The sequence below is a fragment of the Salmo trutta genome, chromosome 19 (genome assembly GCF_901001165.1).
Source record: "Salmo trutta chromosome 19, fSalTru1.1, whole genome shotgun sequence".
Classification (NCBI taxonomy): domain Eukaryota; kingdom Metazoa; phylum Chordata; class Actinopteri; order Salmoniformes; family Salmonidae; genus Salmo; species Salmo trutta.
In genome coordinates, this window is record NC_042975.1 from 12013814 (window position 1) to 12034511 (window position 20698).

Here is a 20698-nt window from a genome sequence, read left to right on the forward strand (position 1 = left end):
GCCCTAACTTCTGCAGAGGCCATATCACCGTAAATGCTGCACGGCCAATGCAGACGTCAGATTGACCACGCAACACCCTTAAATCTAATTTCAGAACCATGGACAGTTCCAAACTGGAGTTGACCATTTCCTGATTGACCAAGAGATTTTCAAGAATGCCATTATAGGTTTATTTAGGCTATTCATGTAGTGTTTGAAGGTACTATAAGAAATGATAAACGTTGCTCCCTCTCCTTTGAACAAACAACTAACAAATTATCCGATGATTACATAACAATATTTCTGCTCATCATTCTACACCTTGAAAAGCCCTCACGCGCGCTCTCGGAGCTGTGGCTACACATAGCTCCCCTCCAACATTTTCGGGGTGCAACAATCGCGAATCTGTAAATGCGTGCATTGACGTTAGACAAAGTAGCATATGCAACACCTCATCCTAATTTATCCTAGTCCTCTTTCCCATGTTCCCACTTCGTTCAGCATGTTGTAGTTTTAAAACATGCTCTTTATTGGAATACACCATGTATATTAACGGAATATGAGAAAATAAAGAACGTAAAGGTTAATCTATATTACGTTTATTTCACAGTTTTATTAAATATTGAATGGCGAGGGAGAAGCATCCGTTTTCCTCACTTACTTGTTGGCTTCACTTTCCCCTTAAATAAAAAAATATCTGTCCGGGAAATTGCTCTGGCACCAGCATCAGCAACCACTGCTCCTTGATGTTGTGGTAAAGCATGCGCATGCGCCACACATTGGAATTACTGCACTGGCCAGAATAAGTTGGATCACGTCTGTCTTCACTGAAATCCAAAATCATATCAAAACTATGGCGGTGTTGAGAATAAGAACAATGAGCTACTTTGGGGTTTGGACCTTCCTCGTAATAGTGGCTGTGGTCTGTGCGCAAAGGTAAGTGGTCGGTTTAGATGCTCTTCACTTCGAATGAATGTGTTATGTGTTATACACTGTGGAAAACACTTCAATAATGCCTTTGGAAGCCTGCACATCTAAGAACGTCTTCCTTCTCCTTCTCTAGGGTCAATGACCCTAGCAACATGTCAATCGTAAAAGAAACTGTGGATAGACTGTTGAAAGGATATGACATTCGCTTGAGGCCAGATTTCGGAGGTAATTCAATTAATTTAATACAAACTGTAATTTACTATTCTGTTGTCAGCCCTATAACACTCAGTTGTTGCTCTAATTGTGTGGATCGTCCAAATCCCTCGTCTTACGTAGCCTACCCTTCAGTTTGTCCAGGTAGCCTATACATACATCGGGCCACCTCGTTCCACGTGTGCCAACGACACGGATTAGGATCACTTTATAACACAATACTAGAAGGGTATTAGAAGTTGTAGGCTCAATCAATGATACTCCTTTTGACTGTAGTGTCATGGAATGAGATGATAAATTCCCCAACCCATTGTTATGTTGGCGATTGGCGTCTACCTTACGAACGTGGTTATATCTTTATTCAGGTGTAAAACCCTTGACATTTAGCTGGGTGCTCATACAAGCTGTCGACATAGGTATACAATTTCAATTTATTCCGAAGCATTTAGACGTAATGAACGCCATGCACTGTGTTTTGCGAAGAAACAGACACCGTGCGCACCTGCTTTTTGAAATCCCATATTGTATCGTGTTATCTGGCTGACAATAAATTAATGAATGATTGCTCGTGTGCTGCTGCTAGGCAGTTGCTATGCAAAGGGTTACATTTGTGGTTTATGGTATTAATGTTATAAACCAAAAATCATGAAATGGTTAACATTACGGCCCGTTTTGTTGGTTTGTTCTAGGTCCCCCTGTGGGAGTGGGGATGAATATAGACATAGCCAGCATAGACATGGTATCTGAAGTCAATATGGTAAGTACTCGATTATCACCCTCCTAATGGTTTGTGGGCATTGTTCTAATATTCTATGCATTGTCTTTCCTAAAGGAAACCCAGTGCACTGCATGGAATAGGCTACCAGTCAAACCAATGCTAAAATATTTCGTCTTCTCAGAGCTATGACAATCGACCTTTTTAAATTCACACCAATAGGCCTATAGCCATTAGGTGCATGTTGTTGCTAATTCGCCCCCAACAGAGTTTCTGTGAATGTGAAACACTGTGAATGTTTCCTAAAACACGTTTCAGGTTGTAACCTGCATATCAATTTATGGCAGTTGGTTATGGAATTTCCTGCCGTAACGGATGAACACAACATCTTGCATTCCTGTGGTTTGAGTCTTTGTAATGTGTTTACATGTAGTGTAAGTATTTACTAACGTTTTAAGGAACTTATGAAGTGCATACTGAAGTGGAGGCAAAAGTTTTGCTTCATGCAAGAGCATCCCCTAGTGCTATTAGTCAGAACTGCACGTCAGTCTCGAGAGACAGGGTTTCGGGCTCTGCCTGAGAGGAAAGGTCCCTACACCAATCCGTTGAGTATGTTTTTGACAAAATCCATGGTTATGCTTCCTGTCACCATGTCAACCTCTCTGTTAATCTGTGCTATTAGCTGAGTGCCGTGGGAAAAGGTATGCCTCCATTGTAGAAGACAGATAAGGCCCCTTTATATGACACTGAAATTGACATGATTATTATTTCTGTGCTTATAAATAATGTTATGAATACATATATTTAGATTTCTGTTGAGTAGGATTGCAATGACTGTATTTGCATTGAAATAGCAGGCTCTGGGCACAGACGTCACTTCAATGTTGATTCAACCAGTGTGTCCAGTGGGAAATGTCTTTGCTCAGGTACATTTCTACTCTACTGGTTGTTGAAAGTATTTTTTCCAGTTGAAATGGGGCTCATCATAGTATGAAGTTAAGAGCACACAACTGGCTATTTTTGGCACAAATACCCAAAGGTCTTAGTTTAAACTGTTGTCATTGTATTCGTCCCCCAGACCAAATGCAATTCCATTTGGGTTTATTGTATAAAATGAGATGTATGATTAACAAGATGTATGATTGCTCACAAACAGTCTTTAATGGTGGAAGTTGCCCTTGTCCTCCATTTATCATAGATCACTGGTCCAGTGCCTTCCACGTTTTATTTGTCTGGCTCTGACTTCTGCATGCATTCATCTGGATTAAACACAGATTTTCTCTGTGTAACCAAAGTGAGTGACCAACGCACCATGAACTGAAGGTTTTGTCATGGTAGGCACCTCCCTGTGGCAATGTGGACTCTCGTCATTCCTGGCATTTCATGGGAAACACTCCCTTTATGTGATGACCCCTGTGTGATGGCAAAAAGCTGGCCTTGGTTATGTTTAATCTCCTAATAAACAGCCTAATCCATGGCTCCTGGTTGGCTGAACCCCTGAATGAAGCAGCTGGGTTATTGTTTTAGGTAATGATTTTACCTTTAATGCTTTCAACAAATATGCTCAGCGACTATTACAGCGTTGTGCTAATCCACAAAGCCAGGCTGGAAGTCAACACAGGAAAGGGATCGTGCTCTTCTAGGTCCTCTGTGGTTGGCCCATCACCCTCTTATCTCTGGGTTGGGACTTTCACACTACACCTAAAGGAACAGGATTAGTGATAGATCTCACTACACATTCTCCATAGCTGTACCAGTCACAGCCAGCCTGTCAGCTAGCCAGCCAGCCAGCCGGCTAGTCAGCCAGGAGAAACAGGCAGCAATACAGGCAGCACCAAATCATACGTCATCTCCAGCAGGGCCTCGTAGAGTCCATTCCATCAATGGAAAAGAAAAGCCTGTTTCTTTTATCAATATCTGCTCAAGAGCTTTGGCCCTATAGCCCATTTTACATTTACATTTTAGTCATTTAGCAGACGTTCTTATCCAGAGCGACTTACAGTAGTGAATGCATACATTTCATACATGATTTTTTCCCCATACTGGTTCCCCGTGGAATCGGACCCACAACCCTGGCGTTGCAAACACCATGCTCTACCAACTGAGCCACACAGGACCTGTCTAGGCCAGATCGCAAGGTGTTTCCCCACTCCAGCCCATCTAGGCCAGAATGCAAGGTGTTTCCCCACTCCAGCCCATTTAGGCCAGATCGCAAGGTGTTTCCCCACTCCAGCCCATTTAGGCCAGATCGCAAGGTGTTTCTCCACTCCAGCCCATCTAGGCCAGAATGCAAGGTGTTTCTCCACTCCAGCCCATTTAGGCCAGATCGCAAGGTGTTTCCCCACTCCAGCCCATTTAGGCCAGATCGCAAGGTGTTTCTCCACTCCAGCCAATCTAGGCCAGATCGCAAGGTGTTTCCCCACTCCAGCCCATCTAGGCCAGATCGCAAGGTGTTTCTCCACTCCAGCCAACCTAGGCCAGATCGCAAGGTGTTTCTCCACTCCAGCCAATCTAGGCCAGATCGCAAGGTGTTTCTCCACTCCAGCCAATCTAGGCCAGATCGCAAGGTGTTTCCCCACTCCAGCTCATCTAGGCCAGATCGCAAGGGGTTTCTCCACTTCAGCCAATCTAGGCCAGACCGCAAGGTGTTTCCCCACTCCAGCCCATTTAGGCCAGATCGCAAGGTGTTTCCCCACTCCAGCCCATCTAGTTCAGAATGCAAGGTGTTTCCCCACTCCAGCCCATCTAGTTCAGAATGCAAGGTGTTTCCCCACTCCAGCCCATTTAGGCCAGATCGCAAGGTGTTTCCCCACTCCAGCCCATTTAGGCCAGATCGCAAGGTGTTTCCCCACTCCAGCCCATCTAGGCCAGATCGCAAGGTGTTTCCCCACTCCAGCCCATCTAGGCCAGAATGCAAGGTGTTTCCCCATTCCTGGAGCAAAGATCCAAATCTGACTCTCTGGTGGCCCCTTTTTCATGTCCTCTTAAGATCACAGCTGGGATTCAGATGCTTTCTTCTCTATCAACTCAGAACACATAGTTGGGTGAAAGAATAATTCCAGTTCTCTCATGTCTACCGACAACCTATCGTTTTCTACCGTCCTCCATGGTACTCTAGCAGCACCATGTCTCTACCTACCTCAGACAATGTAAATTCATTAAAGCCAGCGGAGGGAGCTTTGTGGTGGACAGCTACTTGGTCTGTGGTTGGAATGTGCCACATTTACTGAGTCACATACAGTGAGCTCCAGAAGTATTGGGACAGTGACACATTTTTGGTTGTTTGGCTCTGTTCTCCGGCATTTTGGATATGAAATTATGCAATGACTGTGAGGTTAAAGTGCAGACTGTCAGCTTTAATTTGAGGGTGTTTATCCATTTCGGGTGAACCGTTTAGAAATTACAGCACTTTTTATACCTAGTCACACCATTTTAGGGGACCAAAAGTATTGGGTCAAATTCACTTATATGTGTAACAAAGTAGTCAAAAGTGAAGTATTGGTCCCATATTCCTATCACACAATGATTACATCACGCTTGTGACTAGGATATATTTCTAAACACTTCTAAATTAATGTGGATGCTACCATGATTATGGATAGTCCTGAATGAATCGTGAATAATGATGAGTGAGAGAGTTACAGACACACATACTACATATCATATTCCCCCCAAAATGCTAACCTCCCCTGTTATTGTAATGGTGAGAGGTTAGCATGTCTTGGGGGTATGATATAAAATGCTAACCTCCCCTGTTATTGTAATGGTGAGAGGTTAGCATGTCTTGGGGGTATGATATAAAATGCTAACCTCCCCTGTTATTGTAATGGTGAGAGGTTAGCATGTCTTGGGGATATAATATTTGTGCGTCTATAACTTTCACACTCGTCATTATTCACAATTCTTTCAGAATGATCCATAATCATGGTAGCATCCACATTAATGTAGACGTGTTCAGAAACATAGTCTATTGTTATTTACAATAAAAGTGACTCCAAATTGACACAATACATTATTTACCATTCATTTCTATTGGGCACAAAACCATCTGAAACACAACCAAAACAAACAGCAGATGCATCTAACAAGTTTTGTAGTCACAACGAGATGTAATAATTGCGTGCTAGGAATATGGGACCAAATACTAAACTTTTGACTACTTTAATACAAATATAAGTGAATTTATCCCAATGCTTTTGGTCTCCTAAAATGGTGGGACTAGATCCAAAAAGGTCTGTAAGTTCTAAAAGGTTGAATGAAAATAACCTCAAATTACAGCTGGTGGTCTGCACCTTAACCTCATAGTCATTGTATCATTTCATATCCAAAGTGATGGAGTACAGAGCCAAAACAATACAAATGTTGTCACTGTTCCAATACTTTTGGAGCTCACTGTATGTTCATCCAGCGTTCTAGGTATATAATAGGCCTGTGTTTGAATGCACATTCCCTCCGAAAAGTACTCTGCTCCTGCGTGCTCTTCCACACACAGCCTTGGGAAGAGAGCAAAGGTTAGATGTAAGGCTGGGCGATGTAAATCCTTGGGGTCAGGCCTCTCCATTTGGAGAGGCAGCCTGTGAGGTTGGAGGGAAGGTCATGCACCTCATGTTGCTTAAGGTTCATATGATTTAGAGACAGACAAACACAATAGAACACTCGGAAAACAAATGAAATAGGCAAACTGCAACTCCAGGTAGCTATTGAATCTTAGGTGATGGATGGTTAGCTAAGTGGTAGAATCTAGTGCAGTGTTGCCCTACAGTATCTAGTGCAGTGTTGCCTTACAGTATCTAGTGTGATTTTGCCCTACAGTATCTAGTGCGGTGTTGCCCTACAGTATCTAGTGTAGTGTTGCCCTACAGTATCTAGTGCAGTGTTGCCCTACAGTATCTAGTGCAGTGTTGCCCTACAGTATCTAGTGCAGTGTTGCCCTACAGTATCTAGTGCGGTGTTGCCCTACAGTATATAGTGTAGTGTTGGCCTACAGTATCTAGTGCAGTGTTGCCCTACAGTATATAGTGTAGTGTTGCCCTACAGTATCTAGTGCAGTGTTGCCCTACATTATCTAGTGCAGTGTTGCCCTACAGTATATAGTGCAGTGTTGCCCTACAATATCTAGTGCAGTGTTGCCCTACAGTATCTAGTGCAGTGCTGCCCTACAGTATCTAGTGTGGTGTTGCCCTACAGTATCTAGTGCAGTGTTGCCCTACAGTATCTAGTGCAGTGTTGCCCTACAATATCTAGTGCAGTGTTGCCCTACAGTATCTAGTGCAGTGCTGCCCTACAGTATCTAGTGTGGTGTTGCCCTACATTATCTAGTGCAGTGTTGCCCTACAGTATATAGTGCAGTGTTGCCCTACAATATCTAGTGCAGTGTTGCCCTACAGTATCTAGTGTGGTGTTGCCCTACCGTATCTAGCGCGGTGTTGCCCTACAGTCTCTAGCGCGGTGTTGCCCTACAGCATCTAGTGCAGTGTTGCCCTACAGTATCTAGCGCGGTGCTGCCCTACCGTATCTAGCGTGGTGTTGCCCTACAGTATCTAGCGCGGTGTTGCCCTACAGCATCTAGTGCGGTGTTGCCCTACAGTATATAGTGCGGTGTTGCCCTACAGTATCTAGTGCGGTGTTGCCCTACAGTATCTAGCGCGGTGTTGCCCTACAGTATCTAGTGCGGTGTTGCCCTACAGTATCTAGCGCGGTGTTGCCCTACAGTATCTAGTGCGGTGTTGCCCTACAGTATCTAGTGCGGTGTTGCCCTACAGTATCTAGCGCGGTGTTGCCCTACAGTATCTAGTGCGGTGTTGCCCTACAGTATCTAGTGCGGTGTTGCCCTACAGTATCTAGCGCGGTGTTGCCCTACAGTATCTAGCGCGGTGTTGCCCTACAGTATCTAGCGCGGTGTTGCCCTACAGTATCTAGTGCGGTGTTGCCCTACAGTATCTAGCGCGGTGTTGCCCTACAGTATCTAGCGCGGTGTTGCCCTACAGTATCTAGCGCGGTGTTGCCCTACAGTATCTAGCGCGGTGTTGCCCTACAGTATCTAGTGCAGTGTTGCCCTACAGTATCTAGCGCGGTGTTGCCCTACAGTATCTAGCGCGGTGTTGCCCTACAGTATCTAGCGCGGTGTTGCCCTACAGTATCTAGCGCGGTGTTGCCCTACAGTATCTAGCGCGGTGTTGCCCTACAGTATCTAGCGCGGTGTTGCCCTACAGTATCTAGCGCGGTGTTGCCCTACAGTATCTAGCGCGGTGTTGCCCTACAGTATCTAGCGCGGTGTTGCCCTACAGTATCTAGCGCGGTGTTGCCCTACAGTATCTAGCGCGGTGTTGCCCTACAGTGTATTTTATAGTGTAATTTCTTTCTTTTTTTTCTTCTTTCTTTTCTTCCCCGTTGAGCCATATTACTGTTGACGGAGTCGTCTTATTGTTGAAGACTATGCCAACAGTATCCACAGGGAAAGAAATACTCAGTGATGAGGATGAGCCAAACAACAGAAATACCATTATTGATGTAGATAAAGGCCAAGAGGAGCTTATTGATCGCTTGAGAAGGTGTTCAGAGTGCAGAGCCCTCCATTTTGGAGCACAACACATTCGACTCATGGCAGCTGAGGAGTTCCAGATATCACGGTTCAGAACAGACTGTGCTGTATCAAAGGATGACTCTACTGTATGATTTTAGTGATTGAGAGATATAACTAAGCAATGAGGCACCACGGCTAAGGGCTATTCTTATTCGTGACACAAAGCAGAATGCCTGGATACAGCCCATAGCCATGGTATATTGGCCATATACTGTACCACAAACCTCTTTGGTGCCTTATTGCTATTATAAACAGTAAAAATAACAGTAAACCGTAATTAGAACAGTAAAAATAAATGTTTCGTCATACCCGATCTACATGGTCTCATGTACCACCGCTTTCAGCCAATCAGCATTCAGGGCTCGAACCACCCAGTTTATAATGTGGAGTAACGTTTGCCCAAGGCGTGTTTATGTTGGCGTAGCTGGACACATTTATTGTAATACGTTTCATATATTGTAGTCTGAGTGCTATGGCAAATCTTTCATTGAGTCTGGACTTGTCTGTGTTATGATAGTTTATTGACAGGCTTATGAATCAAGAGAGGAAGTATATACAGAAAGAAGATCCATAATCTCTCATCCGGTCAGGAGAGGTTTAAAACAACATTCTCTCTTCATCTAATGCAGTCTGAATCTGTTTCTAATGCAGTCTGAATCATCTAATGCAGTCTGAATCTGACTCTGGGTGGAACTGCGGTGACTAGTGAGCGGTTGTTCAATATGTTTGGAATAGGAGTGAAATAGGCTTGCATCACAGACACAGCACTGTGGGTTGATGAGATATTTACCCATCTTAATTGAATCATAAATGACCTGATTTAATCTGTGGATGGATGATAAGGGAAATCTCAGAAGATATATTGAAATAAACGAAGGAACTTCAATTTATTACAGCGCTGTTATCACTTCCAATGTGTCTGACATGACTCATGAAGCTGATATTGTTAGTTAGCATATATCAGCTAGCTGAGCGCAGCAGTAATTTCTGTCACATTGACCCTTTAGCATTATGACGTTTAATTAGCATACTGCTAGCCTAATGGTCCAGTCTGTTTGTGCTTTAACCATGGCAAGGATATACATGTTGGCTGCTGCATGGGACTAGGCTAGCCAATAGCATAAGCTTTTCAAAAAGCCTTTGGATAAAGTCTACAATAGAGCCTGAGTTGTGCGTGGGAGATGTATCAGTGTTGTAGGACTGGTCATAGGGTTGGTCTGACTGGCTCATCCCTGGCCCCCTATTATGTTGCTGGGCTCCAGTCATGATTACTCATCAAGTTGTAATGTGAAATGACTGTTGCGTTACGTAATGGACAAAATGCAATAGAGGTTATCCCCGTAAGGGATGTAGAAGGTATTTCAGACTAGATGCTACTGTAGAGTGCTACGTATGGCACATACTAATCTCTCGTGTGCAGATTGTGTAACATAAATGCTACCAAAGATCTGTCATGATACAATGAGATGCGTGAGATAACAAGCAGCATTAGTTCCGGTGCTTTGGATAAATCGCGATTTCGCAGGTGTTAGCATCTTTCGAATTTCGGAAGGGGAGACGACACTTGGGCCATAGACTTGCCAGTAACTTGCAAAGAGAGAGGGTGGAACTCTTCGTTCAGGTTCTGATCTCTTCTCTTAACACACGCTGTATGAACCCAAAATGTAATCGAGCATCTGACCAATTACACAAGACTTTAGTTCTGGGTTAACCGAGATTAAGCACATACATATGTGCCACAGTCTCTCTATTGACACTGGTCGATACACAAACACTCCCTTATATAAACGTGTATGTACTTTCTGCTCATGCCTTGCTTTACTGTGGGTTATACAATAACATTAGAGATTATCTTTACTGTGGGTTATACAATGACATTAGATATGATCTTTACTGTGGGTTTTAAAACAACATAAGAGACGATATTTACTGTGGGTTATACAGTAACATTAGATATGTTATCTTTACTGTGGGTTATGAAACAACATTAGGGATTATCTTCACTGTGGGTTATACAATGACATTAGAGACAATCTTTACTTTGGGTTATACAATGACATTAGAAACAATCTTTACTGTGGGTTAAACAACGACATTAGATATGATCTTTACTGTCGTTATATAACGATATTATAGATGATCCTTGCTGTGGGTTATACAATGGCATTAGAGATGATCCTTACTGTGGGTTATACAATGACATTACACATGATCCTTACTGTGGGTTTAAAAACAACATTAGAGATGATATTTACTGTGGGTTATACAATGACATTACAGATTATCCTTACTGTGGGTTATACAACAACATTAGAGATTATCTTTACTGTGGGTTATACAATGACATTAGATATGATCTTTACTGTGGGTTATACAATGACATTAAATATTATCCTTACTGTGGGTTATACAATGGCATTAGATATGCTATCTTTACTGTGGGTTATGAAAAGACATTAGGGATGATCCTTACTGTGGGTTATACAATGACATTAAATATGATCTTTACTGTGGGTTATACAATGACATTAGATATGATCTTTACTGTGGGTTTTAAAACAACATTAGAGATGATATTTACTGTGGGTTATACAACAACATTAGCGATGATCTTTACTGTGGGTTATGCAGTGACATTATATGTATTATCTTTAGTGTGGGTTATGCAACAACATTAGGGATTATCTTCACTGTGGGTTATACAGTGAAGTTAGATATGATCTTTACTGTGGGTTATGCGATGACATTAGAGCCCATCTTTACTGTGGGTTATACAATAACATTAGAGACCAATCTTTACTGTGGGTTAAACAACGACATTAGATATGATCTTTACTGTGGGTTATACAATGACATTAGAGATGATCTTTACTGTGGGTTATACAATGACATTAAATATTATCCTTACTGTGGGTTATACAATGACATTAGATATGATCTTTACTGTAGGTTATACAATGACATTAGATATGATCTTTACTGTGGGTTATACAATGACATTAGATATGATCTTTACTGTGGGTTTTAAAACAACATTAGAGATGATATTTACTGTGGGTTATACAACAACATTAGGGATGATCTTTACTGTGGGTTATGCAGTGACATTAGATATGTTATCTTTACTGTGGGTTATGAAACAACATTAGGGATTATCTTCACTGTGGGTTATGCAGTGAAGTTAGATGTGATCTTTACTGTGGGTTATACAATGACATTAGAGACAATCTTTACTGTGGGTTATACACATTAGATATGTTATTTTTACTGTGGGTTATGAAAAGACATTAGGGATGATCCTTTACTGTGGGTTATACAATGACATTAGATAGGATCTTTACTGTGGGTTATGCAATGACATTAGATATGATCTTTACTGTGGGTTTTAAAACAACATTAAGGACAATCTTTACTGTGGGTGTCACGTTCTTGAAAATGATCGGACCAAGGCGCAGCATGAGTATAGTTCCACATATTTATTTAAGTGAAACTACACTCACGCTGCGCCTTGGTCCGATCATTTTCAAGAACGTGACAAGATATCCCACCAAACCAGGACCAAGCAGCGTGTTCACCAGGTAAAGGAGTTTTGGACATGGGAAGAAGTGATTGGTGGATGCGAAACCCTTCCTTGGCGGCAGACGGAAGGTAATAATGGAGGACAGCGATGACACCAGGGTTCGCTGCCACAGGAAGCCTAAGGACAACCCCACTTTTTTGGGGGGGGGTGCACAAGGGGTGGCCAGTCGAGCCGAGGAGAGTGCCAGAGTCCGAATGGCAAACTGGAGGAGCGTGTAGTCAGACCACGGCCACAGAAACCCCAAGATTTTTATGGGGGGGACACATGGAGCTGGCGGCTGAGCCGCGGGAAGAGCCAGAGACTGTCAGGGAGGCAATGGAGAAGTTGGGAGAGAGAGAGATGAGAGAGATGTTGTGCAACTGTGTTCTGCTCAACATTTGACCAGAAGATCCGGTTAGCAGACTGGTGAAACCTGTGTCGGCTCCACGCATCTGGCCTGAACTGCGTGTCCCCAGTCCGGTACGTCCTGTGCCTGCTCCTCGCACTCGCCCTGAAGTGTGTGTCCCCAGTCCGGTACGTCCTGTGCCTGCTCCTCGCACTCGTCCTGAAGTGCGTGTCACCAGTCCGGTGCCACCTGTACCGGCTCCACGCATCAGGTCCCCGGTGCGCCTCCCCAGTCCAGTACGTCCTGTGCCTATTCCCCGCACTCACCCTGAAGTGCGTGTCACCAGTCCGGTGCCATCTGTACCGGCTCCACGCACTAGGCCTCCAGTGCGCATTCACAGTCCAGAGCTTCCGGCGACTGTTCACAGTCCGGAACCTCCAACGACGTTCAATGGTCCGGAACCTCCAGCGACGGTCAACGGTCCGAACCTCCAGCGACGGTCAACGGTCCGGAACCTCCAGCGACGGTCAACGGTCCGGAACCTCCAGCGACGGTCAACGGTCCGGAGCTTCCAGGCAATTTGTCCAGTCCAGCTCCAAGGCCAGAGCCTTCCTCTGCGCTGATGCCCAGTCCAGGCACGGTGTCCAGTCCTGCTCCATGGCCGGAGCCTTCTTCTGCGCCGGTGCTCAGTCCAGGTACGGCGTCCAGTCCAGCTCCAGGGCCGGAGTCCTCCTTTGCGCTGGTGCCCAGTCCAGGCACGGCGTCCAACTCTTCACTGTGGGTTATAAAGTGACATTAGATATGATCTTTACTGTGGGTTATACAATGACATTAGAGATTATCTTTACTCTGGGTTATGCAACAACATTAGGGATGATTTTTACTGTGGGTTATACAGTAACATTAGATATGTTATCTTTATTGTGGGTTATGAAACAACATTAGGGATTATCTTCACTGTGGGTTATACAATGACATCAGAGACAATCTTTCCTGTGGGTTAAACAACGACATTAGAGATGATCTTTACTGTGGGTTATACAATGACATTAGAGATGATCTTTACTCTGGGTTATGCAACAACATTAGGGATGATTTTTACTGTGGGTTATACAATGACATTAAAGATTGTAAGGCTCGGGCGTCGTGAGTGAGGAATCAAACGCAGGAAGCAGCGAGCACAGGGTAGTGGCTTTTTAATAGGTCAAACAGGCGAGCACACACAAGCCACCCCAAACAGCGAATAACGCGCACACAAAATAAAGTGCCCCAAACACAGGGGAAATCACATGCGGCGCATAAACAAACGCACAAGCGTAAACACAAGCACAAACAAGAATGACAATCCCGCACAATGAGAAGGCGGACAAGCTAATACTAATAGCCCCGCTAATCACCCCCACTAAGAACAGGTGCACACAATCACAAAAAGGGGGAAAACAAAAAAGGGAATCAGTGGCAGCTAATAGGCCGGTGACGACGACCGCCGAGCGCCACCCGAGCAGGAGGGGGCGCCACCGTCGGTGGGAATCGTGACAGTACCCCCCTCCTGACGCGCGGCTCCCGCAGCGCGCCGACACCGGCCTCGAGGACGACCCGGAGGGCGAGGCGCAGGGCGATCCGGACGGAGGCGATGGAAATCCCTCAACATGGATGGGTCCAGGACGTCCTCCGCCGGCACCCAGCACCTCTCCTCCGGACCGTACCCCTCCCAGTCTACGAGGTACTGCAGGCCCCTCACCCGGCGTCTCGAGTCCAGAATGGCCCGTATGCTGTACGCCGGGGACCCCCCGATGTCCAGAGGGGGCGGAGGGGCCTCCGGCAACTCATCTTCCTGCAGGGGACCAGCTACCCCCGGCCTGAGGAGAGACACATGAAACGAGGGGTTAATACGGTAATAGGAAGGGAGTTGTAACCGATAACACACCTCGTTTATCCTCCTCAGGACTTTAAAGGGCCCTACACACTGCGGCCCCAGCTTCTGGTAGGGCACGCGGAGGGGCAGGTTCCGGGTTGAGAGCCAGACCCTGTCCCCCGGTACGAACACGGGTGCCTCACTGCGGTGGCGGTCAGCACTCCTCTTCTGCCATCCACTGGCCTCCTTCAGAGATTCCTGGACGGCTCTCCATGTCTCCTTGGAGCACTGTACTCAGTCCTCCACCCGCAGGAGCCTCGGTCTAGCTCTGGTGCCATGGTGCCAGGACCGGCTGGTAACCCAAAACACACTGAAAGGGTGACATGTTAGTAGAGGAGTGACGAAGTGAGTTCTGGGCTAACTCCGCCCAAGGAATGTACCTCGCCCACTCCCCTGGCTGGTCCTGGCAATACGACCTCAGAAACCTGCCCACCTCCTGGTTCACCCTCTCCGCCTGCCCATTACTCTAGGGGTGATAACCGGAGGTCAAACTGACCGAGACCCCCAGCCGCTCCATAAACGCTTTCCAGACCCTGAATTTGAACTGGGAACCTCGATCAGAGACAATGTCCTCCGGCACCCCGTAGTGCCGGAAGACGTGGGTAAATAGGGCCTCCACAGTCTGCAGGGCCATAGGGAGACCGGGCAACGGGAGGAGACGGCAGGACTTTGAAAACCGATCCACAACCACCAGAATCGTAGTGTTCCCCTGAGACGGGGGAAGATCTGTCAAGAAGTCTACAGACAGGTGCGACCATGGCCGTTGCGGAACGGGGAGGGGCTGTAACTTCCCTCTCGGGAAATGCCTAGGAGCCTTACTCTGGGCGCACACCGAACAGGAAGAGACATAGAACCTCACGTCCTTAGCCAAGGTGGGCCACCAGTACTTCCCCCTGAGACTCCGCACTGTCCTCGCCACACCAGGATGACCCGAAGTGGGTAGCGTGTGCGCCCACCGAATCAATAGATCACGAACACCGAGCGGCACGTACATGCGACCCACGGGACACTGTGCAGGCGCAGGTTCCAATACTAATGCCCGCTCGATGTCCGTGTCCACCTCCCATACCACCAGTGCCACCAGCCTAGACGCTGGAATGATGGGAGTTGGATCGATGGGCCGGTCCTCCATGTCAAAAAGACGGGACAGCGCGTCGGCCCTCGTGTTCAGGGAGCCTGGTCTATAGGAGATCGTAAACCTAAACCGGGCAGAGAACATGGCCCACCTTGCCTGACGCGGATTCAGTCTCCTAGCTGCCCGGATGTACTCCAGATTTCGATGGTCGGTCCAGATGAGAAAGGGGTGCTTAGCCCCCTCAAGCCAGTGTCGCCACACCCTCAAGGCTTTTACCACCGCTAGCAACTCCCTGTCCCCCACATCATAGTTACGCTCGGCCGAACTGAGCTTCTTCGAAAAGAAAGCGCAGGGGCAGAGTTTCAATGGCGCACCCGAGCGCTGTGATAGCACGGCACCCACCCCAGCCTCGGATGCGTCCACCTCCACTATGAATGCTAGAGACGGGTCCGGGTGCGCCAACACGGGTGCTTCGGTGAACAGCGCCTTCAACTTCTTGAAGGCTCCGTCCGCCTCCGTCGACCACCGCAAACGCACCGGTCCCCCCTTCAGCAGTGAGGTAATGGGAGCCGCTACCTGGCCAAAACCCCGGATAAACCTCTGGTAGTAATTGGCAAAGCCTAAGAACCGTTGCACTTCCTTCACCGTGGTTGGAGTCGGCCAATTACGCACGGCCTTAACATGGTCGCACTCCATCACCACCCCCGTGGTGGAAATGCGATAACCCAAGAAGGAAACGGCTCGTTTGGAAAACACACATTTCTCAGCCTTAACGTATAGGTCATGCTCCAGCAGTCTACCAAGCACCATGCGTACCAGGGACACATGCGCGGTACGGGTGGCAGAATATATCAGAATATCATCGATATAGACAATCACGCCCTGCCCATGCAGGTCCCTGAGAATCTCGTCTACAAAAGATTGAAAGACGGCTGGAGCATTCTTCAACCCATACGGCATGACGAGGTACTCATAATGTCCCGATGTGGTACTAAATGCGGTTTTCCACTCGTCTCCATCCTTGATACGCACCAGGTTATACGCGCTCCTGAGATCCAGTTTTGTGAAGAATTTTGCTCTGTGAAATGATTCCACCGCCGTAGCGATGAGAGGTAGCGGGTAACTAAACCCCACCATGATAGCATTTAGACCTCTGTAATCAATGCACGGACGCAGACCTCCCTCCTTTTTCTTCACAAAAAAGAAACTCGAGGAGGTGGGTGAGATGGAGGGCCGAATGTACCCCTGTCCCATAGATTCCGTGACATATGTCTCCATAGCCACCGTCTCCTCTTGTGACAAGGGGTACACATGACTCTTGGGAAGCGCAGCGTTAACCTGGAGATCTATCGCACAATCCCCCTGTCGATGAGGTGGTAATTTGGTCGCCCTCTTTTTACAGAAAGCGATCGCCAAATCGGCGTATTCAGGGGGAATGTGCACGGTGGACACCTGGTCTGGACTCTCCACCGACGTGGCACCTATGGAAACTCCTAGACACTTCCCTGAACACTCCTCTGACCACCCCTGGAGAACCCTCTGTTTCCACGAAATCCGGGGATTGTGATCAGCCAGCCAGGAGACCCCCAGCACCACCGGAAATGCAGGCGAATCAATAAGAAAAAAACTAATCCGTTCCTTATGATTCCCCTGCGTTACCATGTCCAGTGGAACCGTAGACTCCCTGACTAGCCCTGACCCTAATGGTCGGCTATCTAGGGAGTGCACGGGGAAGGGGGAATCTATCGGCACTCGCGTAATGCCCAGCTTAATGGCTAGTCCGCGATCCATAAAGTTCCCAGCTGTGCCTGAATCGACTAGCGCCCTATGCTGGGAAGAGGGGAAAAAAATCTGAAAACAAAATAGGTAAGAACACGTGACCAACAGGGGGTTCTGGGTGAATCTGGTGCTGACTCACCTGGAGTGACGGAGAAGTGTTCTGCCTGCCCTCTCGACTCCCAGACTGGCTCTTCCAGCACCGGTCGGCCGCGTGTCCTCTCCAACCACAGCTGGTGCAGGAGGAGCCACCACCTCTGGTGCCCCTTGGCACAGCCCCCCCACCTCCATAGGAGTAGGGGCGGGGGTGCACGGAGGTGGAACGGACAGGACCCTTTCTAAACGCCCGCGGGCAGCCAGCAGATTGTCCAGACGGATGGACATATCGATGAGCTCATCAAGGGACAGAGCGGTGTCTCGACAGGCTAGCTCCCTGCGGACGTCCGCCCGGAGACTACACCGGTAATGGTCTATAAGGGCCCTGTCGTTCCACCCCGCCCCAGCAGCCAAGGTCCTGAACTCCAGCGCGAAGTCCTGCGCGCTCCTCGTCTCCTGCCTGAGGTGGAACAGCCACTCACCTGCTGCTCTTCCTTCCGGAGGGTGGTCGAACACGGCCCGAAAGCGGCGGGTGAACTCTGGGTAGTGATCCCTCGCCGAGTATGGACCATTCCAGACAGCATTTGCCCACTCCAGAGCTCGGCCCGTCAGGCAGGAAACGAGGGCACTCACGCTCTCCTCTCCCGAGGGAGCAGGTCTGACGGTGGCCAGGTACAGCTCGAGCTGGAGCAGAAATCCCTGGCACCCAGCCGCCGCTCCATCATATTCCCTCGGGAGCGCCAGACGAAGCGCGCCAGAGCCAGACGCAGTGGGAGGCGGAGGTGGCTGCGTTGGAGGAGCCGGAGGTGGAGAGAGGAGACCACTCCTCTCCCATCGGTCCATCCTCTCCATCATCTGACGCATCGCGGATCCGATTCGGTGGAGGACAGTAGTGTGGTGGAGCACGCGTTCCTCCATCGAGGGAAGGGGGTTGCCGCTGCTCCTGCTGACTCCATAGTACTGTGGTGCGGGATTCTGTAAGGCTCGGGCGTCGTGAGTGAGGAATCAAACGCAGGAAGCAGCGAGCACAGGGTAGTGGCTTTTTAATAGGTCAAACAGGCAAGCACACACAAGCCACCCCAAACAGCGAATAACGCGCATACAAAATAAAGTGCCCCAAACACAGGGGAAATCATATGCGGCGCAAAAACAAACGCACAAGCGTAAACACAAGCACAAACAGGAATGACAATCCCGCACAATGAGAAGGCGGACCAGCTAATACTAATAGCCGCGCTAATCACCCCCACTAAGAACAGGTGCACACAATCACAAAAAGGGGGAAAACAAAAAAGGGAATCAGTGGCAGCTAATAGGCCGGTGACGACGACCGCCGAGCGCCACCCGAGCAGGAGGGGGCGCCACCGTCGGTGGGAATCGTGAAAGAGATGCTCTTTATCGTGTGTTATTAAATTGTATTAGGGATGATCTTTACTGTGGGTTATTCAACAACATTTAGGATGATCTTTACTGTGGGTTATACAACAACATGAGGGATGATCTTTACTGTGGGTTATTCAACAACATTAGGGATGATCTTTACTGTGGGTTATTCAACAACATTAGGGATGATCTTTACTGTGGGTTATTCAACAACATTAGGGATGATCTTTACTGTGGGTTATTCAACAACATTAGGGATGATCTTTACTGTGGGTTATACAACAACATTAAGGATGATCTTTTTCATCAGCTGTCCAGCCAAAATGAACATGTTAACGGTCTAGATTAAAATTATGTTCGGGAACAACACAAATCTGGTAATATTGATCTGGTAACAATAATGTAAAGGCCTACCACTTTATAAGTTCCTTTAAAAGTGCCTAAGTCCATTCATCTACTGTGCTCTGTTTTCTGTTCATGCATACATGTATATGGATGTTGTAATGTATTATAGATGATGTCTGTACCATGTTCCACTATGGTTGTTTTAAATGTCTCAAAACTACATTTGAGTGGTCCACAATGTGGTTGAAAAACATCTGTATCTGTATTATTGTATCATTGTGACAAAAAAAGAAAAACCTCTATGGTGGGGAAACCAGTCTTGTCATTTCAGACCGTATCTAACGGATTTGAGACGATGAAATAATGGATGATATGCATGTTGATAGTGAATCATCCATCTTGGCTGGGCTAGTCTTCTGTACTCTGGAAATATGATGCTCATGACATGTACAGTATCGAGAAGCCATCCTTCCAAATCTTGTCTCGCTGACTAAGCGAGCGAAGCCTGGGCTTCAGAGACTAGTGTAAAGCTAACTGTTTGTCAACCAAAGCCTTTTAGAAAGAAACAAGTGGAAGAGGAGTTTCACAGGAAAGGCTAATAGATTTGTGTTTTCCCCCCTGATCTACTCGATTCTCATTCTTCATGTGATTCATGTGATTAGCCGGTAATCCTGACTGAGACATTACATGTATTTTTAACAGTTAAAGGTCCTAATAATACTGTGTAATCCCTTTTACTTGCCATATAGCCGCAGTATAAATACTAAACTAAAAATGTTAACTACTAAAAAATATTCAGTTTTAGTTTTTATAGTTTTTTTCATCAGTCAGGCGTTGACGTGTTGCCTGTTACATGGCGAATGGTTTCATTTTCAGTTCACTTGCCCTGTAATGGTTTCTTGGCTCCCTTTCACTCACCTTTTACCTCAGGCCTGTTTCACCTACCTCTTCCACCTGACAGCCAGGGAAGATAACAACTGCTGGGCCCATCAACAAATAGCACAGTCACAGGCAGGCCCACTGGCTTTGTATATATTGCATATGCATGTATCATTCAGGGAAAAGTATATGCTGAGGGAATTCACAAGAGAGAGTGGGTTTATGTGGGTAAGGAGTAGAGAGCAACATCAGCACATACTGCATTTTACATAATTCATTAGGTTTTGTTTGGATACGTCCCTGTAGAATTTGGGATCAATTGTATATCCAGTCGTACGCTCGATATTACATTTAAGAAAGTGTAATATCAAGTGGATTGTTCATATGTATGCTAATAATGAGTTTACTATCAATGTAAATGCATAGCACATTGATTCATTATGATGATGATGGCTTTACGTTCTTACATTCCACGCTCCCTCACCATCTCCACCCCCCTCCCTTTACCACACTGTAGGCTTTCTCAAGGGCTTCCACTTCTTTCAAGGGGATCCCCATAGAGGTTCCCTGATGACTCACCCTGCATTTAATTCCTCTACTCTATTGATGGAAGAAACGTCAGTTTGGCCGGAGGTCATGGTCAGTGGATGGTCAGCCAGGCAACATAGAGGAGTGCTCACTCTTATTCAGAGAGACAGACAAAAGACAGTTTTCATAGTGATGACATAAGATTTATACATACAGTACCAGTCAAAAGTTTGGACACACCTACTCATTGAAGGGTTTTTCTTTATTTTTACAATTTTCTACAGGAATGGAAGACAGAGTTCCCTCTGCTGCAGAGGATAAGTTCATTAGAGTTAACTGCACCTCAGATTGCAGCCCAAATAAATGCTTCACAGAG

At 46.6% G+C, this 20698-nt stretch overlaps 1 protein-coding gene across 1 annotated transcript in view; it reads left to right on the plus strand.

The window, feature by feature from the left end:
• The first annotated feature begins 829 nt into the window (after window positions 1-829).
• LOC115153995 (gamma-aminobutyric acid receptor subunit beta-2) overlaps window positions 830-20698 on the plus strand; it is a 110440-nt gene continuing 90571 nt past the window's right edge. The window contains exons 1-3 of the mRNA XM_029699741.1: window positions 830-915; window positions 1043-1134; window positions 1812-1879. Of these exons, the coding sequence (XP_029555601.1) occupies window positions 833-915; window positions 1043-1134; window positions 1812-1879 (243 nt within the window). The 5' untranslated portion in view covers window positions 830-832. The remainder of the gene's footprint in view (window positions 916-1042; window positions 1135-1811; window positions 1880-20698) is intronic.